At 45.9% G+C, this 24,838-nt stretch overlaps 1 protein-coding gene across 14 annotated transcripts in view; it reads right to left on the minus strand.

The window, feature by feature from the left end:
• Nucleotides 1-24,838, minus strand: part of PTPRT (protein tyrosine phosphatase receptor type T) — a 1,176,585-nt gene that overhangs the window by 733,753 nt on the left and 417,994 nt on the right. For all 14 annotated transcript variants that reach the window (XM_085003959.1, XM_085003963.1, XM_085003956.1 and 11 more), the window contains one exon: nt 12,837-13,108. In XM_085003959.1, the coding sequence (XP_084860085.1) occupies nt 12,837-13,108 (272 nt within the window). The remainder of the gene's footprint in view (nt 1-12,836; nt 13,109-24,838) is intronic.

The following is a 24,838-nucleotide window of genomic DNA, read 5'->3' on the forward strand; positions in this document are numbered from 1 at the left end:
GTATCCACCCTTCAAATGTGGGCTTCCTCTATTCTTTTTTTTTTTTTAACTGCAAACACTCCTACTTCAGTGGCTCTCAATTCACTGATCATTCCCAAGCCCAGACCTCCACTCTAGACCCTTGACCTGAACACTCCTCCAGCTCGCAGATCTGTATCTCGACCAGGATAAGGCAGAGACCCTACAACACATCAGAGAGGAGCAGCTGCCTTCTCAAACTGCACAATGGGCCACCCTTCCTGAGATACAGACCTCAGGGGGTGGGGGCATTGTGTGACCCACTCAGTCATTGAAAACTGGGATGTAGGCCTCTGCCTGGGCTTCTCCCTCTATCTCACTCCTCAAATTCATTTTCTTTTTGACTCTGTCTTCTTCGTAGTTCTCCTATCTGCCCACATCTTTCCTTCTCTGCTATTAAGTTGAACCATATGAAGGTGAAAACTGGTTGGGATGACACTGCCACTGCTCTGATGCAAAGCTTCATTGCTTTCCACCTCCATCATCTCAGTAGCCAATCCCTGGACCCTCTGCCTCCTGCCTTTTACTCCTCAGCTCAAGCCTGAAGTGTTAGGTGGGTGATGAGACTGGCAAGAAGGCCTCCATGTGGAATCTTTTTGTGGTCCATGTGGTCACTCCAGGTTAATGGATTCAGAGGTCATCGGTGTCATTGGGGACAAAGAGGTCTAAGAGCTATAACATGTGAACAGGAATGGGTGGAAAGGGTGGTGATGGGTGTGAAGAGGCAACTTCTTTGAGTGGTAAGATCTACTACTAAGATAATATGGGGGCAACCTGGGGATTCTGTAAAGTGACTTGGGGCTGACAGTCACATCCCATGTAGAGCACGACCATCACCCTGGGAGAGGAGTTTACTAAGACAGCAGAGTCCTTCAGAGAGACTTCACAAATAAATTGTGCAGAGGATGGGGGAAAGTTTGTTGAAATAAAAGTGTGATCGCTGCCTCATCCTGCAGAGAGATAGACCTTTCTAGAGAGAATTATGTATCTAATTATATTTTAGCAATTCAAAGGAAACCCAAAGCAAAGTCCATAGGGGGAAAAAAAAAGAAAATAGAGCAAACAGAGAAAATACATTTAAAAGAAATAGCATAAAAGCATTCAAACTGGTTAGTAAAAATGATAAAAAGACAAAGAAAAGGAAAGAAAAATATTTCTATTGTGACAATAAATATAAATAAATTAAAACAGAGAAAACTCTCAGACGGTCTAAATAAACAAACTCTAATCATTTGGTGTAAGATGAACACCTAATACAGAATGACTCTGTGGCCTTAGAAATAACAAGTTGAACAATGACATAATAGGAAAATACAAATAAACAGAAAACAGTTGTTGCAAAAATAATGTAAAAGCATCAAAGTAGAATTTACAGCAAAAAGAAAATAAAAAAGCATCAAGTAGACTAAAATGGTCATTTTAAAAAAATGCAGGAGTCTATAGACTCCTTTAATCAAAGGAGAAAATGATGAAAAAAAAAAAAAAAACCAGCATCTAAATACTTTAACACATCTTAGACTCTAACCAATCAAATAGGAAAAACATAAAATATAAAACATATATCTGATATGAATAATACTGTATTTATTAAACATGTTAATAAGTATAAAAAGAGAATGAGGAGTTCCCGTTGGGGCTCAGCGGTTAACGAACCCAACTAGGAACCATGAGGTTGCAGGTTCAATCCCTGATCTCGCTCAACAAGTTAAGGATCTGGCACTGCCATGAGCTGTGGTGTAGGTCACAGATGCGGCTCAGATCCCACATTGCTGTGGCTCTGGCATAGGCTGGTGACCGCAGTTCCAATTAGACCCCTAGCCTGGGAACCTCCATATGCCACGGGTGCAGCCCTAGAAAAGGCAAAAAGACAAAAAAAAAAAGAATGAAATTTCTGTTCAAATGCTCATGGATTATTTATACCAAGAGCATATAATAGGCTAAAGTATAACTTTAAAAAAACCCTTCAGGAGTTCCCATCATGGCACAGCAGAAACAAATTTGACTAGGAGCCATGAGTTTGCAGGTTCGATCCCTGGCCTTGCTCAGTGGGTTGGGGATCCTGCGTTGCTGTGGCTGTGGTGTAGGTCAGCAGCTGTAGCTCCGATTCAACCCCTAGCCTGGGGACCTCCATAGACCGCAAGTGTGGCCCCCTCAAAAAAAAACCTTCAAAGAAGAAACCATATAGGGCTGGGTCTATACACTTTCTAACCAAATTCTCTGAAGCAATAAATTAATGACAAAAGCTTAAAAAATAATTTCTTAAAGCTGAAATATTGTGCATTTCCTAAATATATAATAATTATAATGTCAAAGTATGCTTTGTGTGTTAACAAAAGCCTGAATGAAACAAAATTAAAGGACAAGTTGAGAACAATATCTGTAAAATATACTCCAGCTAAAAGATAAATATTCTGTTTTGTGTAAAGAATTTTTGAGAATCAACAAAATAAACAAACTCTCCAAAAGAAAGCCTGGCAATTAAGTTCAGCAGGTAATTCACAAAAGATGAAGTAAAACTGGAAATGATTTATGAATGTAATTTTTAAATGACACTAGGGGGATTATGGTGTTTGAATATTTTCTTCTTTGTACTTTTCTGGACTTCCAAATTTTTCTGCAATAAAAATGAGCTCCTTTATATTTGCAATAAAAAATTAAGTGCTTTAAGGTGCATTACAGTTTCATATCTCTCTACATGTTTTACTATCCCTGAGTCACACGATTAACTCCTCCTAGCACCCATTGCACCTAACTGTAATTGCCTGTTCACGAATTATATCATTCCCTAAACTGTGGCAAACACAGTGTCTTCCTTCATTCATGTATTCAATGTTTATAGAGACCCTCTTCTATACCAAGGCACATACTGGTGGTATAAAAGTGAATAAGAGGAGTTCCCGTCGTGGCGCAGTGGTTAACGAATCCGACTAGGAACCATGAGGTTGCAGGTTTGATCCCTGCCCTTGCTCAGTGGGTTAAGAATCCGGCGTTGCCGTGAGCTGTGGTGTAGGTTGCAGACGCGGCTCGGATACCGCGTTGCTGTGGCTCTGGCGTAGGCTGGTGGCTACAGCTCCGATTCAACCCCTAGCCTGGGAACCTCCATATGCCACGGGAGTGGCCCTAGAAATGGCAAAAAGGCAAAAAGACAAAAAAAAAAAGTGAATAAGAAAGTTGGAGTCCAAGCCCTGATAAACTTCACATTTGGGGAATGGAAATGGAAATTAAATGATTAGGGAAAAAGTAAATTCATTTTGTGACTGGTGTTATGAAAGAAATAAACAGAACGGTGTGATTAACTAAGTGGGAGTGGATCTACTTAGAGTGGTCAAGAGAGAAATCTAGGAGGTGATAATGAAGAGGAGGCCAGAAGGTTGAAATTGCCAAGTCCAGGAAGCGCTGGAATATGCAAAGGCCATGAGGCAGGAAAGGACACAGGGATGACCTGGGAAGAGGAGATGCGACCCTGGTGTGGCCGGGATGGAGTGAATTAGCTAGACAAGCACAGGGCAAGGCTGGGAGGTTAGGTGTGAGTCAGATGACACAGAGTCTTCCAAGACATAGTAGGGAGCTAGAATTTTCTTCTATTCCTGAACAATTTCGAACAGGAATGTGACATGACCTAATTAACATTCTAAAAACATTCTGGCAGTTCTGCGGAAATTGACTGGGAGTGGGGGGGCGTGGTACCTGAGCAAGAATGAAACAAAGAGACCTATCAGTTGGCCATAGCAGCAGTCCAATCCAAAGATGCATATGGCTTGGACAATGGTGTCGGCTATGAAGAATACAGATGTTGGTGACTTGAGAGATATTTTCAAGATAGAGATGAAAATGTCTGCAGTTAGATTAAGAGAGGAGGAGTGAAAAAAGAGAAAATGCCATGAAGATTCTTCAAGTTAGGGCTTGAGCCTCTAGGCTGATTCTGGGGTCATTTATTGACACAGAGAAGGTGGACATGTGTGTCTGGGCTCACAGGCTGGGCTGCATCATGATTTCTCTTGGCCATGTTAAGTTTAAGATGCCAATTAAACATCTTAGTGGATGCAGTGAGTAGGAAGTCCATGGGTGATCAAGGACCAGAGTTACACATATGGTAGCTTTGGCAGCTAAATGTCATTTAAAGCTATAGAACTAGAGCAGGTCACCTTGGAAGACAGCGGACCGTTCAGAGAAGAGGATAAGGTCCCACAGCCAAGTGCTGAAAGCCCAGTGGACAATTTCTTAAGATGGGAGAGACTGGAACATGATTTTAGGTAAAGAGGAATGAGTCAGGGAAAGAGCATAAAATACAGAGGAATGAGGAGTTGGTGAAACAAGATCCTAGAGGGCACACAAGACAATTGGGGTCAGGATACCAGTGCAATATCAGTATTGACCAGAGGGGGCACCTCGTCATCTAAGATGAAGTGATAATAAAAATAATAGAGAAATATAACCACAATCATAAAGGTCAACCATATCACCTTTTTATTAGTAGACGATCTCAAGCTAGCCTCTCAGAAGTCCTAAGAGGTGGGGCCAGATGAACGAACCAAGCTTAGAAAGGAAGCCAGAGGTAGGCTGCAGACTGAGGCCTCAGGCTCCTGGTTCACGGTACAGGGTTACGTCTGTTACTGGACTTTAATGAAAATCAGCCCAACTCTCATTGAACCAAAACACGTGGTTAAGCCAAGCTCTGACTTTTTTCCCAGTGTATCAAAGTTCAGCTCTATTAAACTCTTCTAACACCCTGTCGGCCTCTCACATCATCGCCTAGTGTCTAACCTACATCGTAATAACTAATAAACATCCCTTGGGTGAGCCCAAGGCTGGCCATGAGAGAAAGGATGTATAAGAGTGAAACATACATTTGTTCACTGCTCTCCTCTCTGTTGCAGAAATAAGAATTCTATAATGAGACAGAGAATCTTTTATTCATCAGAATTCCTCTTGGGAATTGTTTTTGTAAAGCACAGGGGTAAGTGAGACTTGGGTTACTCAGATAGGAGAGAATAACATTCTGCAAGAAACAAGGGGAAGAAGGTTCTGGTTTTTCATGAAATGAATGAATAATTGTAAAATGCTTATAATCCAGATAGTAAGATACTGATGAATGTCAACTGTTATCACCACCCTTACTCAGGGCAGAGGGATGGGAGATGAGAGTGGAAAAATCAAGAGAATGATGGGAGAGGAGGAAAGAAATGGACCATCCAATGTGACTGTACTGTGTGTGCCCATCTCAAGTTTCCACTAAAGATCCTACACTCAACAGACTGTTTGATGTGAGGGATGACAGGTAAAAACTGGTAGAGGCGGGGGTGTGGGCCATGTGGAGGTACGTGGAGATTAAGAGATGCATGTGGTTGCAGGAGCCAAGGGTGTTGGGGGGGTGATGGCGAGAGAAGCATGGGGGAAGGGGACCGGGACCACCCACAGAATCCTCGATGAAGGCGCCAGACTCACAAGACATTAGCATTAGGGTCTGCACCATGTTTACAATGAAAGGCAGGCCCTGGACTGAGCCGAGAATAAAGCGCCTCCCAGAACAGATGGGGGATGTCCCCCCCATCACTGCCAGCTTCTGCTCAGAGCAGAAGGCTCACAAAACCTCCAAGAGCCAAGAGGGCCCTGTTCTTGGCATGCAACTCCAGAATTAACATTAAAAAAAAAAAAAAAACAACTTGCAAATCGCCACGAGATGGAGCCTTCAATGCCAGGATGGTAGAGGGTTACTAGGTTGGGGGTATCAGAAACAGTGCCAAGGAGTCCACCATTCTTCTCCAGAAAGAAAAGGAAGGACCATAATGGATGGGCTCGGACCCTCAAGAGCCCACTGGGACTTGCCTGTGATGGTGCATCCCCTGAACACAGAGCTCTCAAAATGGGGCTGACTCTCAGGCCCACATCCGAGATCCTGAGTGAGCTGTCCATGTGCAGGAACAAGGGCCAACCCCACGGAGCACAGCGCCAGGCACCAGGGAGGGAGATCTCAAACGGTGGGTAGAATGTACCACCGAAAGATGAAAGAATGACATGCCTTGGTTATAGAGAAGCAAGGGGTTCTGGGAGTGAGTTGGCAGGGTCAGCCTTCAGAAATTTCCCTCTGGACCCAAAGCCCAACCTCCCTCCCCACTTTATCCATGCTGCATGTCTGAGTGCTGAACTAGATCCTGGCCATGCAAACAGTCCCCAGGGTTCCCGATGGGAATCCGGCAACACAAATTATTGCTAGGATGCATGGTTCAATTTTCTGACCATGAGAAGCTTCTGTAAGAAGCCACAGGGCAGGGTGCCGTGGAAGACTGCTAAGGAAGGAACCAAGCTGGACTGCAGCAAGAGGAAAGCAGCGTGACCATGCCTGGGGATGTTCAAACATCAGGAGAGATGTGGTGGCGGCGGTGCTGAACTCTCACTGCTGATGAAGAAGGAGGAAACCCTCTGAAACACGTGGAAGAGCAGGATGGCTCTGTCTTGTCTGGTTCAGGAAAAGCAGCTGTCACAGCTGCCGCTCAGCACCCCGGGCCAGGCTCCCAGCTGACCAAGTTCTGGGGATATGAATCACGGGGATTCTCTCCAGGTCAGAAGGTGCCCCAAAGACCCCCGTAGCTGTGGATGGAGATGATCAGCCCATCAGTGTGCTTCTGGTTTGGGGGCCTGGTCAGAGAGACCCACCAGGTCCCTGGCCAGCTCCAGTTCCTGGGGATGGACACCCCCGTGGGACAGGGTGATGTCCAGACCCGGGGATGGAAAGGTCGCCCATTCTGAGGTGAGGGAGAAGGCTCAGCATCGAGCCGATCACAGTCACAAGGACACTGAAAGCGAGACCCTAAAGGAATGCCAGGCAGGAACGGGAGAAGGGCCAGAGGAGGGAGAAGAGAACTGTGAAGCTGGAGTTCCCGCTGTGGCTCAGTGGGTTGGGAACCCGACTAGTATCCATGAGGATGCAGGTTGGATCTCTGGCCTTGCTCAGTGGGTTAAGGATCTGGTGTTGTTGTGGCTGTGGTGTAGGCTGGCAGCTACAACTCCAATTTGATCCCTAGCCTGGGAACTTTCATATGCCACAGGTGCGGTCCTTAAAAAAAAAAAAAAAAAAAGTTGTGAGGGCTGCTCCAGTGTCACCAGTATCATCAGTGTCTGGTGGAAAGGGACATAAGAAGACCACCCAGTGAGGCTCCATATCAGTGTATAGAGGCTGGGACACTAGCGTACAGGGACTGGAGCAGAGAGTCTGGGCTGGGAACCCCAACTTCCCTGCAGGACATCCTTCAAATTCAAGACCACCAGGTATACCTACTATCAAGGGCACATCCCCTAACCCCTAGACCTTTAGAGACCTCCTGGTGTTGGGGGAATGGAGTCTTGCATGGAAAAGCACCAACTGATCCCAGCTCAGGATCTGCTGGGCACAGGCAGAAAGTCACCTCCCAGGAGAGGCTCAGAGTGTCACGCTCCAACCCAACCCCTCCCAAAAGCAGGTGGTGTGCCTGTTTGGCGAAAGGTATAGATAAGTCACAACATGGTTTCAGCAACCAGCATTTCATGCTCACCAGTGAAGTCCTCAGGCAGAGAGTTTGTAGAGTGAAGATTTCAAGGGTCTGTAAATGATTTCTCACAAGATAAGAGACAGAAAAACGCTGGCTCGCCAGAACTCCTCTGGAAGAGGACCATATACCTGGTTATGGGGGAAGACTGCTTAGGAGGAAATCAGGAGAGACCCCCTCTCCCACATCAGCCCAAGGACACCTGTGTAAGACAAGGAGGAGGCTTTGCTGAGCCGCAGGGTAGGGGGGTGAAAGAGAAGATGTCATGGAGTTTGACAGGAGGTACCATCCTGAATTGTGCATGAAGTTACCAAATCCACAGAGTACCCGATGCCAGGGGAATGCCCGAGAAAGGGGCTGGGCTTTGAGTCCAAGTCAGGTGGGTCTTAAATCTTAGGGGTCTTGGGACCCTTAATCCATGCATCGACAGAAGATGTAGTGCATATACACAATGGAACTCAGCCATAAAAAAGAATGAAATTGTGGCATTTGCAGCAACACAGAAATAACTAGAGATTCTCATACCATGTGAAGTAAGTCAGAAAGAGAAAGAAATACAATATGATATCAATTATGTATGAAATCAATATATGGCACAAATGATTCTATCTACAAAATAGAAACAGATCATGGGCATGGAGAGCAGACTTGTGTTTGCCAGGGGGTAGCAGGGAGAGAAGGGACGGGATGGGGAGTTTGGGGTTAGTAGATGCAAACTATTACATTTAGAATGGATAAGCACTGAGGTCCTACTGTACAGCACAGGGAACTGTGTCCAGTCTCTTGGGTTAGAACATGCTGGAAGATAGTATGGAAAAAAAAAAAGAAAAAGAATGTATGTATACGTATGGCTGGGCCACTCGGCTGCACAGCAGAAAGTGAAGGAATATTGTAACTCAACTATACTTTAATTAAATTTTTTTAAATTAAAATAAATAAATAAATAAATGTCCAGGGGTCTTCATGGCACTTATAAGAGCTGAATAAAAAGGTGATTTCACTGAGGGCAGGTGATGGAGACTCGAGTAAGCAAGGGGCGACAAAATTAAAGTTCTTGTATTTTTTAACATTTGGGGACAGAAAAGTTCAGAATCATTAAAAATGTGAAACAGAGTCAACCTCACCTGCAAAGGGGCAGCCACCTGCAGCTGGCAGCTCTGGATAAGGCCCTGCCCTGCTGAGAGGAGGCAGGAGTGGGGGAAGGGGCAAGGGGGAGCAGACTGTTCTCATCCCAGGCTCTGCTGCAGGCCTGGTGCCCAAAAGCCCACTAATAAGAAAGATGAAATTTTCCTGTTTATTACAGAGCCTACAAGTCAATTTTAGGACTGTGAAATATGAGCTTAATAAATGAATACATGAGCCATCCGGGTCTGAAGCCAGCACTGCTGAAAATCAAAATAGGATTTAGTTCACAGTGTCTCATATGCAGAACCAGAGCTCAGGGACTGGTGACTTTTACACCTCATTTTGCAAGTGTCTTTGAATCTCCTAACAGCCTTGCTTTTCTTTCCCTGGACGTATGCATGGGTGGGTGCCCCTACATGTGTGGTGAGTCTGGGGGCTGGCTGGTGAGTGGACAACCGTGTATGCTCTACTGCATGTGTGGCCATGGGACTATCCATTAGCGGTGTGTGTGTGTGTCTTTTCTAAACTCTGCTCTCAGTGCATTAGTGGCTTTTACACCACCAAGCTCAGAGCAGAGGGAATGAAATGTGATATAATGATGTTGCCGTGCCCAAAACGTTGGGCATCAGAGCAGTCTCACGGATGAAGCTGCTTTGATGCAGGGATGGCTTGGAGCACAACCACAGCAGGTATTTCTGTAAAGAAGGCTCCTTTAGGGGAGTTCCTGTCATGGCGCAGTGATTAACGAATCCAACCAGGGACCATGAGGTTGTGGGTTCAATCCCTGGCCTTGCTCAGTGGGTTAAGGATCTGGCGTTGTTGTGAGCTGTTGTGTAGGTCACAAATGCAACTCGGATCCTGTGTTGCTGTGGCTGTGGTGTAGGCCGGCAGCTGCAGCTCCAATTCGACCCCTAGCCTGGGAACCTCCATATGCTGCGGGAGCAGCCCTAGAAAAAGGGCAAAAAAAAAAAGAAGGCTCCTTTCTCCATCTTCTTTGTCTGTTCTTCCCTCTCGTCCTCCTCCCTTCCTTCCAACAACTGCTGAAGCCCACCGCAAGCCTGCTATGATGTTACAAACTATTTCATTTAATCCATAGATGAACGCTTCATTGCACCCACAGATCTCTCCATTTTGGAAAAGAGAGAACTGCGATTCAGAATGATGATGGGTGGGGGGAAGGATTGGGAGGGTGGGACTAACACGTACATGCTACTGTATAAAATGTATACACAGTATAGAATGTATAGTATATATATAGTGTATAAAGTTTATGTACAATGTATACATATAAATGTATAAAATACATAATGTATATACAAATGTATGAAATATACGTTTATATATACTATGTATATAAATATAAAATGTATATATACATGCTAGTGTTTAAAACAGATGATTAACAAGAATTGACTGTACAGCACAGGAAAATCTACTCAATAGTTTGTAATAACCTCTAGGGAAAAAAAGAGTGGGTAGTATTTGCATGTATGATGGATTCACTTCGCTGTACACCTGAAACTAGGAAAACGTTGTTAAGTCAACGACACTCTGATAAAATTAAATTTTAAAAACTAAAATAAAATAATGATGATGGGATAGACCCAACACGACACAGCTAGTGAGAGGAAGCTTCTCAGAATGCTTCTCTGAATGGGCATGTCTTTTTTCCCCAAAAGCAGGACACTGTGTTTGGAGCCAGAGGACCCAGGCAGGATTGTGGGGACCTCAATTGACTAATAATATCCCCTACTCTGGAACACAGGACATGCTGTTACCCAACACAGGCCTTACTGTCAATTAAATGAGCAGCAATAGGCCTGCCACAAAGCTGGGACATAGGGGATGCCCCCCAAATGTCCTTTTTTCCCCTCTGTACCCCATCAAAGAACAGGACCAACGTTAGGTCTATCCCTCTCCTGGGTCACTTTTCCTGCCCTTTATACTTGCACTGGTGGCCCCACCCTGTACCATGTGCATCAGACTCTAGGTAGGGAGTTTCTATTAGAACCACAAGGCCTCCAAGAGGGGGTCCATGGTCTTATAGAGCCGTGTTTATACTCAATGAAACAGTGGGGTGATTTGGGGACCAGAGCATCAGGGTTCTGGCTATAGCTTTACCAACAATTTGCTGTGTGCTCTTGGAATTCATTGTCCATCTGTGAAGCTCAGCTTTATCACCTACATCAGAGTTCAGCCAACCGTGGCCTGCAAGCCAAATCCGGTCCATCACCTGTTTTTTGTACAATAAAGTTTTTGGAACACAGCCACATCCATTCATTTACATGCTGTCTACAACTGCTTTCACGGTACCTCTGAAAGAACTATATCATGGGTTTGAACTGAAGGATGTCCAAGAATCTCTCGGCCACTCACCTTGCCACCTTTAGGTCCCTCTTCTGTTCAAATTCCAGAGAAATTTTCCAACATGCAGATATTACTAGGTCCCTTTCTAACTTAAAACCTTTCAACGGTGGACATGGGGGTTGATGGCAAATAGACACAAAGGATCCTATTGGGATGAAGATGTTCTAAAGCTGGTTTGTGGTGATGCTTGTGCAACTCAACAGATTTACTAAACATCACTCGGTTGCATACTTAAAATAAATGGGTTCTATGACATGTAAACTGTACCTTAATAGAGCTGTTAAAAAAAAAAAAAAAAAACTTGGGAGTTTCCCTTGCGGCTCAGCAGATTAAGAACCCAACATAGCATCAATGAACATGCAGGTTCAGTTCCTGGCCTCTCTCATGGGTTAAAGACCCAGCATTGCTGTGAGCTGTGGTGTAGGCTGCAATGTACTTGGATCTGGTATTGCTGTGGCTGTGGTGTAGGCCAGCAGCTGCAGCTCCAATCTGACCCCTATCCCAAGAACTTCCATATGTCACAGGTGCAGCCTTAAAAAAAAATTAAAATAAAAGTAACTGGAAAAAAAAAACTTTTAATAATCCCAGGGAAAGCCAACATGGAGTTATGTTCCTCAAAGCATGCTCCATGAGCCGGTGGCACGTAATGAGTCCACAATGAGATAAGAGGTGTTTAGAAATTGTTACAGAAATTTGGTATTTCTGTGACACTTTTATTGCAGTTTATAAAACTATCAGGCCACAATGAGCTAATGAGAAAAAAATTGGTCTCCCACCGCAGATGGTTTGAGTAGCACTGTTCTAGACTAGAGAATAAACTGAACCTTCTTGGCCTGGCATTCAAAGCCCCCCATGAGGTAGCCGTCCCCACAGGCTTAACTCTCACTATGTCTCCTTTTCGACCTACCCACAAAGGTTCCGAACTCTGCTAAAACCTCTCACTCGCTCCTCCAGCCCACAGCATGACTACCTGTCAACTCAAATGCCTTTCCCTTCCTTTTTCAATATTTATTCCTCCATCAGACTCAGCCTATCCGTTACCTCCTCTTACAAGCCATCCTAATTGCCTTGCCCCCAAACACTGTCTTGCCCCAGGGCCAAGATCAGACTAGTCACCTCATCTCTCTGAACCTCAATATTTTCATCTTCAAAGTAGGCATAATAATAGTATCTCCCTCATCAGATTGTTGTAAGAAATTATTTCAGAATTTATACTTTATAATTTTTATAATTACTTTATCATTTCAATGTCTAGGTTCCTCCAGCATCCTTTGGAAACCTACATGCATCCCATTCTACTGTGTTTATATTTCAACCTGTCATCTCCTCTTCCAAACGGTGACCACCAGGGTGGCATGCTATACTGATCACTTATTTTGGATATGTGTGTGTGTGTGTGTGTCTTTTTAGAACCACACCCACCGCATATGAAGGTTCCCAGGCTAGGGGTGGAATCAGAGTTGTAGCCACCAGCCTACACCACAGCCACACCAGATCCAAGGTGAGTCTGCGAACCACACCATGCCTCATGGGAACACTGGATCCATAAGCCATTGAGTGAGGCCAGGGGTCGAACCTGCGTCCTTGTGGATGCTAGTTAAGATTTGTTTCCCCTGAGCCACGACTGGAACTCCCTGCACTGATAATGTCTGCATCTTCCAGGCTTGGTTAGGAGAGGCAGCTTGGTAAACACGAGTTGAACAAGTGAGTAATGCAGTCCTTTCTAGACCTCCATGCTAAAGACAGCAAGAAGTATACAGACAAATCCTTTAAAAAGAATCAAACTATGGTAAAATGTTCTACCTGGTAGAAATGCGGCCAGAAGGTGCTGATGGCAAGTTCTGCCTTCACCCAGCCCTCGGTGACAACCCCAGACACGTTCCAGACGGGGTTCCCCTGGGGCCCGCCATTGACCTTCACGTAGACATTCAAGGCCCCTGGGCTGGACCTGTCTCGGCTCGAGAAGTAGTAATGGAAATCAATGCAGTGGGTGTCATTCTCCTTCAGGGTCGGCAGGAGAAGGTGGGCTTTCTGGCCAGAGGCCCTCCCAGAGCTGTTCACCATCATGAAGGATCCTGGAGACCCACGAAGGGGCAGAAAGTGGGGACAAGGAGAGAGAAAAGAAAATCCTCTGAAAATCCATCACACCCATCAACACAGTGCTCAGCAATCAAGTCCCTCCAGGAGGGTCTGGTTGATCCCAGAAAACCCACAGTTCCTCTTTCAATTCGAGCATCCTCTTCTGTAATCGGGAATCAAAAATCCCACTCAGCAGTGTGGTTTTGAGAATTCAGAGATAATAACAGTCATGAAGCATTTCTACAAAGTAAACAGTCTATAAACATTTCCAGAAGGAAAAAAAACAAAAAACAAAAAACAACAACAAAAAAAAAAACATTAAAACCAGTAGCTCCTACAGGAAGCATGGAATAAAAATCCAGGAATGTAGGTAACTGCATAAAAATCCAGGAATGTAGTAGGTACCTGCATCTTCCAATGGGTAAAATGAGGTGAAATACAACTTCATTCAAGCTTGGGTGGTCTCAATGGAAGCAGCAACTCTACAATACCCAGGGGTCATTCTAACATATTCCACCTGGAGCCTCGCGTTAATAAAAGGGATATATCAGAGGAGAACACCTAAAAAATACAGTATAATCTAGCAAGCAAAGGAGACCCTGAAGCAATGTGAGAACCAACTGAAAGATGGGATGAAGGGTAAGGAACACTTGCTAAGCACTTAAGGAGAACCCGTGTGATGCTTGGTGTCTTATTTATATATTATTCGATTTAGTCTTGAGAATGACCCTGAGAAGGAGCATTTTTATTTAAAGATTGAGACACTCGCCCTGGACCACTCAGAGAGGGTGGGACGAGGCCCAGATGCCCTCCACCTTCAAAGTTGATGCTATTTTTACTACCAGCAGAAAACACCACTGTGTGTGTGTGTGTGTGTGTGTGTGTGTGTGTGTGTGTGTGTGTGTGTGTGTGTGTGTCTTTTTTGTCATTTTAGGGCTGCACCCACGGACGGCATATGGAGGTTTCCAGGCCAGGGGTCCAAGTGGAGCCGTAGCTGCCGGCCTACACCACAGCCATAGAAACTCAGGATCCGAGCTGCATCTGCAACCTACACCACAGCTCATGGCAACGCCGGATCCTTAACCCACTGGCCGACGCCAGGGATCGAACCAACAAACTCATGGTTCCTAGTCAGATTAGTTTCTGCTGCACCACGACGGGAACTCCACCACTATTATTTTTAAGCATTGGAAAAGTTTGTCTCCTAGAAAGGAAGTGAGCCTCTGCGGAGTTGCTGCGACTGATTATAAGGTTGTTTCTGGTTCTTCACCCGCCCCTGGATCCAAGCCCTGGGTCTTTGGCTTTGCCGTCTCTCCCAAGAGAGGCAGAGAGCAATCCCATGATTTGGGGCTCCACTTGCTTTGGTCAACAGGATGCCAGCAGACTGAGGCTTGCCCTGTCGCACTAGTGCCACCTTCCACGAGAAGGATGTCTCCCCGGTAGCTGCTGCCCCTTGCAGCTTGGGATCAAGAAGAGACACATGTGGGGAGTTCCCACTGTGACACAGTGGAAATGAATCCGACTAGTATCCATGAGGATGCAGGTTCAATTCCTGGCCTCGCTCAGTGGGTCGGGGATCCAGCGTTGCCATGAGCTGTTGTGTAGATCACAAATGCAGCTCAGATCTGGCATTGCTGTGGCTGTAGCATGGGGCAGCAGCTATAGCTTCAGTTGGACCCCTAGCCTTGGAACTTCCATATGCCTAAGGTACGGCTCTAAAAAGCAAAAACAAAACAAAACAAAACACACACATGTGGAAGAGAACTGAGCTCAGCAGATAGTGAAGAACCAAGCCATGCCACCACCACAGCTAGAGGCATAGCCACATGGCCAACAAGGCCAACCTGGATCAGCCAATCCACAATGGTGGCTCAGACCCAGGAGTGGGAATAAATTTGCACTGCTGTTACGGAGCCACCCTCTTAGTTTGTCAGGTGCATTTCTATGGCAATAGCTACTTGATGACGATCACCCAAGAGAGCAGACCTACAAAAGAAACCACCAGGAGGCAGCTTTCAGCTCAAAGGACCTTTTGACAAGTAGGATGGATGCAAAATGGGATGGACTGCCCAGAGACAAAGTGAGCATATCATTACTGCAGGTGGCTAAACAGAGCCTGGACAAATTGAGGAGATGTCTAAGGGAATTTCACAATCAACTTTGAGGGCTGAACTCTGTGACTTAGAGTCTCATGATGCTATGAAATAAATTGTATCATAAAACACAGTAGATAAACTCGAGTGATTCTGGAATGAATAGCCCCACCTAGAAAACCACAGTTGCTTTGAAATCTCATTTTAGCCACTAAAATCTTCAATCAGAATGAAACCTTAAGACTACATATCCCCAACCAAGATGAGCCACTTCAATAGCTATACGTAGCCTCATTCTTTCCCTCTAATATCAAAAAGACTAACAGCTGCCAGATAATAAGTGCTGGGCAATCCGTATCTTGTTGGGGTTCTAGAGGGTACCTGTCATTCACAACCTATCTCTTTTGGGTTCCAAACAAATGTAAAAATAGATGCAAGAGAGAATGAGAGTCTGAGAGAGAGATTTCAAAACCTCCACTTCATTACTCACAAAGCTGGATTAGAGAAAGGAGCTTGGACTTGAGGCCAAATTAGGCTTCCAGCATTTTCTTCCCTCAACCAGCACATAAAGCAGTTGCACAATCAAGTATGCCTTCCTTCCAACTCCACCCAGATCTCTGGGGTTCATCTCCCAAATGCGCCAACAAGAAGCAAGGTGAGGAAAATGGAAACATGAACCAATGTCTATTAGACTTTCAACATTCCACCCATCAGAAAACGCACCCATCCCCCACCTCCGGGGTAGGAGCTGTGAAAAGTGGAATCTAAGTGGTATCTTCCTTGTGTTTCCAAGAGAGCAAAGTTTCCTAGTTTATGGCCAGGCAGTAACACAGGGTACATGGAGAACTTCCCCATCAGATGCCATCTCTAATCATCATCGTCTTCCACCGAGGCAGCGAGGAAGGTACCACTGCAGGGAGGAAACTGAGGCACAGAGAGACATCAGCATCCATGCCCATATCTGTTTGCTGATCTACATCCCACAAGTTCCAGAAGTTTTCCCTGGGACAGATGAGTGATGATTCACAAGACCCAAAAGCCCCTGGCCAGAGTGGGGGTGCATCTACAGGAAAGCCACCTGAGAAACAAGTGCTATCTGGCTCTCTCCATTGGGAATCCCGGGTGCCCCATGGACATTTAAGCTCCTATCCTGATGCCAATTCACACCAGTTTTCATAGCATCCATAGCAGAGAGAGTCAGGAAGGGTTCCCTTCCACCAGCTCAGGTTCTCACTTCTGTGCATCCCAGCTCCAGGGGTAGAAGCAGGCTCACTGAGGAGGTGGGGCCATGTGACATCCATCCATCCCAGCAGGTCTGGGGCTCCTCTCCATCTTGCTGCCTCCATGAGCATTAATCATGCTGCTGCCATTTCTCTGAAGGCGGAGCTGGTGAAAGCGCTTGGCCCTCCATCAAGTCTTCGTGTAGCAGAAATTGTTGCTTGATGAGCAAACCTCTCCTCTTTGTTCTGGGCACAGAGCTGGACCACATTCCCAAGCCCCCCTGCAGAGTTTGGTGAGGCCACGTAACTGGGTTTCAGCCAATGCAACCTGCGTATCAAGTCTGCTACTTCCAGGCTTGGTCCATAAAAGCTGACAACCACTATCTGCCCCTGCCCCACACTGTTCCAGCCTCTTGAATCTCATTCCTCAAAAAAATGATCCTTGGACCATTACTCTGGCATCACCTGGGAGCTGATGAGAAATGCAGACTCTCAGGCCCCACCCCAGGGCTGCTGAATCTGAATTTGCATTTTATCAATATTACCAGGTGATTTTTATGCACATCAAGGTTCCAGCATGATGGCTCCTTTGTTTTTTTCCCTTCTTCCAGCTGACAGTAGAGGATGCCAAGAGTCTACATGATGGCAAAGCCACAGTAAGAGAATTCTGGTTCCCTTAATGACCAAGACCATGAGGCAAGCCATCTACCTGCTAGGAACACTCGTTTTGGACTTTAAGGGAGCAAGGAATAAACAATTAACGATCATTAAGCCAGTGAAATGTTGAAGTTCATTTCCACAACTAGCATGATCATTATTATTGTGGTGCCCTGGTAGAGCCCCTGCTTTCTATAAGTCCCTTCATTTAAGGAGATAACATGAGAAATGATAGTGTCAGGCAGCCTGACCCTCCAAATAGGGACTTTGTTAAGAGTCCTTGGGTAAAAAGAGGCAGAAAGAAAGACAAGAAGGAAAAGAATGGACTCTAAGAATAAATCCTAGAGAAGGAAAGAAACATTCTGAACCTTCATTAAGATGCTTTGTGTCTCTGGAGTGCCCACTGTGGCTCAGCAGATTAAAGACCCAACCCAGTCTCTCTGAGGATATGGGTTCCATCCCTGGCCTCGCTCAGTGGGTTAAGGATCCAGTGCTGCTGCAAGCTGCGGCACAGGTTGCAGATGAGGCTGGGATCTAGTGTCCTCACGGCTGTGGTGCAGGCCAGCAGCTGCAGCGCCGAATGAACCCCTAGCCTGAGAACTTCGATATGCCACAGGTGCAGCTGTAAAAAGATGAAAAAAAAAAAAAAAAAAGATGCTAGGTTCCCCACCACCACCACCCTGGCCCCTGATGTCAACTTGTGTGACTTGATAGCATCCTCTGACCTGCAGACGAGACTGAAAGGATTGTGTTTGGGTGCAGGGCTCCGAGAGATGAACAAGGAAATTGAAGGAAAAAAAAAAGAGAAGAAAGAAAATGATGACTGCCCATCCCACACAGTCTACACACAAAGGAGGGAAGGGCCAAGCCATAAGGAACAGTAGGATGAAGTCCTGCTCCGGAATGTCCTGGTGAGGCTGGGGGAATAAATAGGGCTGCCTTGGGACCCAAGTGGCAGACTGTAAGAGAGTAACTTCCAGGGATGGGGGGGGGGGGGGGCACTCAGCATCTGGTGCTCTCCAGAGGGGAGGGGCGCAGTGACACTGGGAAGGGCCCCCACAGCAGCAGCTGCAATGAAGTTCTCCTTCTATGCCATGTGGGGAGTGGGCTTCCATGAGGGGCCCAGAAAGGGACAACATGGGCAACTGAGCTTATATTCACGCACTGAGGCCATGCACAAGGATTCTGGGGAGAACCTGAGGAGGGCAGACAGAGACAGTCAAGGAGGCTTGGGGACACAAGATTGAGACCCTGGATTAGTGTCTGATTGCTGCTGTAACTAGTTATCACAAATTCACTGCCTCAGCACACCATCAACTTACTTTCTCATGGTTCTGATGGTCAGAAATCTAAGTCGAGGTGTTAGAGGGCTGCTTTCCTCTTGGAAGCTTCTGGAGGCAAACTGCTCTTGGCTTTTAATAGCTGCCTGCTCTCCTTGGCTCATGGCCCCTTCCTCCATCTTCAAAAGGCATCGCTTCAATCTCTACTTCCATGGGCACATCTCTTCTCAATGTTGACTCTCCTGCATCCCTCTTGTAAGGGAGGTGTATTTATATTCTTCTACATTGGGTTCATCCCAAGAATCCAGGATCATCTCCCCGCTGCAAAATCCTTACTCCAATCACACCTGCAAAGTCCCTTTTGTCATGTAAGGTAACACAGGCACCTTTCCAGATACTGCATTAATATAACACATACATACTCCCAAGCTACTGAACCAGAAATATAAGGATGACAGGCTGATTGGAAGCCAGCAGGCATTTACTATGTAAACAGTAGGTGTCCAGGGAATTCAAGGGCTCCTGTGTGAGAGCAGAAGCTTCCTTATGGTATCAGATCCTATCATCATGAGTATCTTAGAAGGGGAGTATGGTGGAAAAAGCTAAATATGGGGTCGGATCATTTGGCTCCCAATCTGGACAGGAAAAAAAAAAAAAGAAAAAGCTTTGGGGATCCAGCAGGAAGCTCCACGTTTCAGTAGTGGAAACTCATCAGATTGATGACCTGGAGTAGAAAGCTGCCCTATGGCTTCTCCACTCAACCTCTGAGCTCCCTTCCTGTGTCTGGAGAACCCCTCAATTTTTTAAGCAAAGCCCATCTTCCTCTATGGAAATTGAAAACATCAGATACCCTCTTTCTCAGCCTCCTCTGCAGCTAAGACTCAGGCACCTCCATCTCAATTCCACCAAACAGACACAATCAACTGCAATTTCTGAACCGTAAACCAGTGACAAGATGAACCAGGGCTCAGTGAAGCAGAAAGGAACAGCAGTGGCGGAAGGTACCTCTGAGTTGCAGTGGCAGCAATCACAGTGGACCGTGCACAAATTCAGCCTCCTTGGAATGGGGCACGGCATGAGTGCAAGGCACACAGGCAGAGGTGGTCAATTCAGCGAGGGTGGATCAGCAAGGACATCTTCCAGGATTGGACTAAGCTGAGTTGGAATTTGGAGAATGCATGAAAGTAAAAATTTCCACCATTCATTGAGCATATCATGAACCCTGATAATGGAATCTGACCAGCTTCAGGCCCCCTCCTGTACCCACAGAAACTCCAGCTCCAAGCAGTTCTCCCTGTGAATTTCCCAAAGGCCCCTGAGGCACCCCAGTTGATGTTGTCCATCCCCCTGTGCTCCCACCACTTCCAGGTGCAGATTCCTCATACACTCTTGCCATCACCTGTGACGTCTCAATGATCACGCAGGTCCTTTAGAATGTCTTTCTGTCCTGGGATGCACTCGGGGGCCACACGACAGAACTGCTTTGGCCCCAAAGTCAACAAGGTTCAAGAGGAAGCTCTTTCTGCAAACCCACATGGCTTCTTTTTTCTCCTCCATCAGGATACATGCTCACCCAGCCCCACTGCCCCCTGCAGTTGGGCTCTTAATTCCACCTGGCCTAATCTTTTGAGATGGATTTCCTCCTCCATCCTGGCCCTGCAGTCACTCGCTACAGCAGGTTCCCTCCAGGACTCCCATATCCTAACTGCACAGAGCTCAACTGTTTTCCCCCGATGTCCCTTCCCCAGGAGTATCATCAGCCTCATCAGGTTGGTGTAGATCAACGAATGTCAAGAGAGACAGGTGGTATATAGCTAAGCTCTACACATCCGAGTATGTGAGTCTCTCCTTTTTTCCAGCCAGGATCCCTTCCATGGGTGACCTTGGAGGGCATTTGAAGTGGCGCGGAGAGCATGTGCAAAGGCGGGAAGCTTTGGCATTGGCAAGGCAGGCGTGATGTCTTAGGGAAGGGTAGGATCCAGGCATTGGCAGCCCCCATGCACATCTCATCCACCTGACAGTGGGCTGGCCACATCCTCCAGAAAGGAAGGAAGCCCTTGTCTCTGAGCTAAGCACAGGCTTGCTATTGTAGAGACTGTTCAGGAATGAAAGCCCTCATATATCAGCAGCTCAGTGGGGCCCTCTTTGATCAACAGGTTGGCTTAATTAAAATCATCCTGGGGCTGTCAGTTTCCTGGAGATCAAAAATGAGCCCGTCATTATGCCGAGATCAGTCAGAAACAAGAAAGAGAAAGAATGTAAATACATTCTCTTCTTCTCTCCTTTTTTTTTTTCTTCTAAAAATCCACTGGTGTGATAAGGAACATAAAACAGCATTAGTTTCCTCGTAGTTATTATACATGGTACCGAAAACTCTGGAATTAAACTAGGAAGCACTCTCTGGCTGGTCATAAATTTTGCATTTTTCCCCCTTCATGCATAATAATGCCTTGATAAGGGCCCCGTTATTGATGTGTCTGCATCATAGATCCCCTTTCTGGAAGCAAAACACTTCTCTGTAGCAGATGGTGGCTATTGTGTTTACACATGAGCACCTCAGGACTGCCTTTCCTCACGTGGGCAGTAAAAAGAAAGCCCTAATTGAGTTTTTAATGGCTTTGCACATTGTTCATTAAGATTACATGAGTGTGCTCGGCAACTGGCAGCTGAGGGCCTGGCGCTCCGAGGGCCATCCCTGTAGACAGGTGGTCCTGCCAGCTTCCAGCGCCAGCACCTACGCGAAGGGAGTGGATGGCAGCAGGGACCCAAATGCTGCCCGAAGCCAAGGCAGCTGGGACAGTACGGAACAAGTCCTGGATTTGCAGTCAAGAAAACTGAGTTTCAGGAGTTCCCTCTGTGGAGCAGCAGGACTGGTGGCATCTCTGGGATGCTGGGATGCAGGTTCGATCCCCAGCCTGGCACAGTGGATAGGTCATAGCTGTGGCTCAGGTTCAACCACTGGCCTGGGAGCTACATATGCCATGGGGTGGCCGAAAAAAGGGGGAAAAGAAAAGATAAAGAAAATGGGTTCAAATTTTAAAAAAAAGGGGGGGGGAGTTCCTGTTGTGGCTCAGCAGTAACAAGCTCAGTGGTAACGAATCTGACTAGTATCCATAAGGATGTATGTTCGATCTCTGGCCTCACTCAGTGGGTTAAGGATCCAGCATTGCCGTGAGCTGCGATGTAAATCAAAGATGCAGCTCAGATCTGGCATTGATATGGCTGAGGTGTGGGTCAGCAGCTGCAGCTCTGATTCGACCCCTACCCTGGGAACTTCTATATGCCGTGTGTGTGAGCCACCACCACCCCCCCAAAAAAGAAACAGAAAACCAAGTTTCAGTCCCACTTATGTCATTCTAAGGCTTTGTTTGAGCAAGTCAATAAACTTCTCAGGGCCTCAATGTTCTCATCTATAAAATGGATAATGAAAGCTACATGTCTAAGTTTTGCTGTTAGTCTGTTTTCAGTGAATCTGACCCAAAACAACAGACTTGACTCAATAAACGTTAATTTCCTAACAAATGGCCAGCAGCAGGTGACAGCAGACCCCATACAATTTATAACATATTTGATGTCATTAATGTTTATTGAGAACTAAGTACACGCCAGGCATTGATCTAAGCATCTTTCTGCATCCCAATGAGGTTGTACCATGCTCTCCCTGTTTTAAAGCAAGGAACACAGGGGAAGAGAGAGGTCAAGTCTTTTTGCCCAAAGCTACAGAGGTAGAAAGTGGTAAATACACAAATTATGCTTGTTCAATCAGCAGAGGCTTTAAGGTAAAGAGGTGCACTTTCTGATTTAGCAGCTATTAGGAGCATGTGCCCATTTAAATTGCTTAAAAGTAATTTAAGAATTCATTTCTTCACACACTAGCCACATTCCAAGAACTCAAGAGCCATGATATGGGACAGTAACAATAGAGAAAATTTCCATCATCACAGAAAGTTCTATTGCATCGCGCTGGTCTAGAAATTGTAGATTATTCATCAAAGCATAACAAATTATGTCCAGATGAGACACAGGAGATTAACAAATCCAAAGGAGTCACTTTATAAACCCCAGAGCGGGGGAGGGAGGGGGAATGACTGGCCCACAGTCACACAGCACAATGAAGGTTTCAGCTCAGGTCTCCCGACTCTTATTTCAATGTGGACTACGGAAACTCAGCCTGCCTTGCCGGAGCTGCATGGCCACCGCAGTGGTTCTATAAAGAGCTGTCTAAGAGGAAAAACACATGTTGCCTCCAGGAGGCAGAGCATCCCAAACATCAGATGTCTTTTTGGGGAAACACACACATCTGGGGCATTTACAGCCTCAGCTCTGAGATGCGATTCAGCAACTATTTGTGGCGCTCCCAGCCCTGGTGTCTAGGGATGCAGTAGGACATTAACAAGGGAGCCCGGGAGTTACCTGGTCCGGACTGAAACCCCAGCTCCCCTTCTTCCCCCTGGATGATCTCAGATCAATCTCCTCAACTCTATGAGCATCGGTGTCCTCTTTGGGCAAATGGCCTCAAAAATACATCTGACACTGTGGTCATGGAGATTAAATGAGATCGTTTATCAAGTGTCTAGATAAAGATTGCTGTATTGTCCTCAAGAAATAGCTCCTTTCTGTCTTTCCCATCCCCCAAAGTTTTGAATATAGTAAAGAGACCGCGATGGACTGAAGAAGAAAACAGCAACGATTCCGCTGTGAAACAGAATAAAATCTGCTGCCCTATCCCCACCTCTTACCATTGATCAGTCATCAAGTGGTGACATTTCCTCCCTGCATTTCTTGTATCATCGTCTCCTTTCCCATAGCCAGTGGCCTAGTTCACATCTATGGCATTTGTGTCATAGACTTTTGGTCTGTCTATTGCATGGACATTTGCAACAACTTCCTAGTCGGTCTGGTCCTTAATTCTTTCACCATGTGAAGCAACAGCAAGACGTACCATCTTCCTGCGATGCAAAGTGGACCATGAGATGTCCTGAACATCCTAGAAAATCCTCTATTATAGGAAAGTCCCTGTTTCCTATAAAGCTGAAAGTCTTTCATGGGGATTTCTGCAGGCGTCCACATCCCGCCTCTGTCTCCTGCCTTGGTGTGAAGACTCTCCCCATTGCAAGGCTCTCTTCCACTCGGCAGTAGGGATAATAATGGCTTCCTGATAATGCCCATGTTCTCTTTTTTAACTTTTTTTTAATTAAAGAAACATTTTTATTATTTTTTGGCCACATCTGCAACATGCAGACATTCCCGGGCCAGAGATCAAACCACAGCAATGACCCAAGCCACAGCAGTGGCAGCGCCAGATCCTTAACCCACTGCACTATCAGGGAACTCCCCAAGAGGTCTGTGTTCTAATCTCCGGAACCAGTGACTGTGCTACCTGATATAGCAAAGGGGAATTAAGGCTGCAAATGGAACGGCGATTGCTGATCAGATGACCTTGAGATGGGAGGCTCATTCTAGATGAGAGAGGCAGAAGAGGCAGAATCCGAAAGGGAGTTAATGATGCTGTGCTGCTGGCCTTGAAGATGGAGAAAGGAACCAGGCACCACGAAATGCAAGGGATCTCTAGACACTAGAAAAGGCAAGAAGAGGTCCTCCCCCAGAGCCCCCAGGAAGGAACACAGCCCTGCTGATACCTTGGTGTTGGCCCTGTGAGACCCATTTAGGACTCCTGACCTCCAGACACTGCTGTTACAGCAGCAAAAGGAAATGAATACACACTCCACTTCTGGGTTTTTGCTCGGGTGATGCTGTTTCTGAAATCCATTCTGCGTGGCCCAGCCATGCTCCTTCACTGAAGGACTTAAATGCATTCTGCAGCTTTCACTAATGCCTAGAGAAGAGTTATTCCTGCATTACTGACCCTATACATACCTCTATTGTAGCTGTCCTAGACAAGGCCTAATTTAAAAGTCCAGGATGAGTCTAGCAATCCTACTCCTGGGCATATACTGGACAAAACTACAATTCAAAAAGATACATGCACCCCTATGTTCACTGCAGCACTATTCACAATATCCAAGACATGGAAACAACCTAAATATCCATCAGATGAATGGGTTAAGAAGATGTGATACATATATACAATGGAATACTACTTGGCCCTAAAAAAGAACAAAACAATGCCATTTGCAGCAACATGGATGCACCTAGAGATTCTCATACTAAGTGAAGTAAATCAGAAAGAAAAAGGAAAATATCATATCACTTATATGTGGAATCTAAATTAGAACACAAATGAACATATTTATAATACAGAAACAGACTCACAGGCATAGAGAGCAGACTTGTGCTTGCCAAGGGGGAGGAGAAAGGAGTGGGATGGACTGAGAGTTTGGGGTTTGTTGATGCAAACTATTCCATTTCGAATGGATAAGCAATGAGATCCTACTGTACAGCACAGGGAACTATATCCAATTTCTTGGGAGAAAACATGACAGAAGATAGTATGAGAAAAAGAATGCATATGTATG

This window comes from Sus scrofa, chromosome 17 (genome assembly GCF_054392235.1).
Source record: "Sus scrofa isolate SSC_HxYL_T2T_F1_AM1 chromosome 17, Sscrofa_HxYL_maternal_Yorkshire_Landrace_v2.0, whole genome shotgun sequence".
Taxonomy (NCBI): domain Eukaryota; kingdom Metazoa; phylum Chordata; class Mammalia; order Artiodactyla; family Suidae; genus Sus; species Sus scrofa.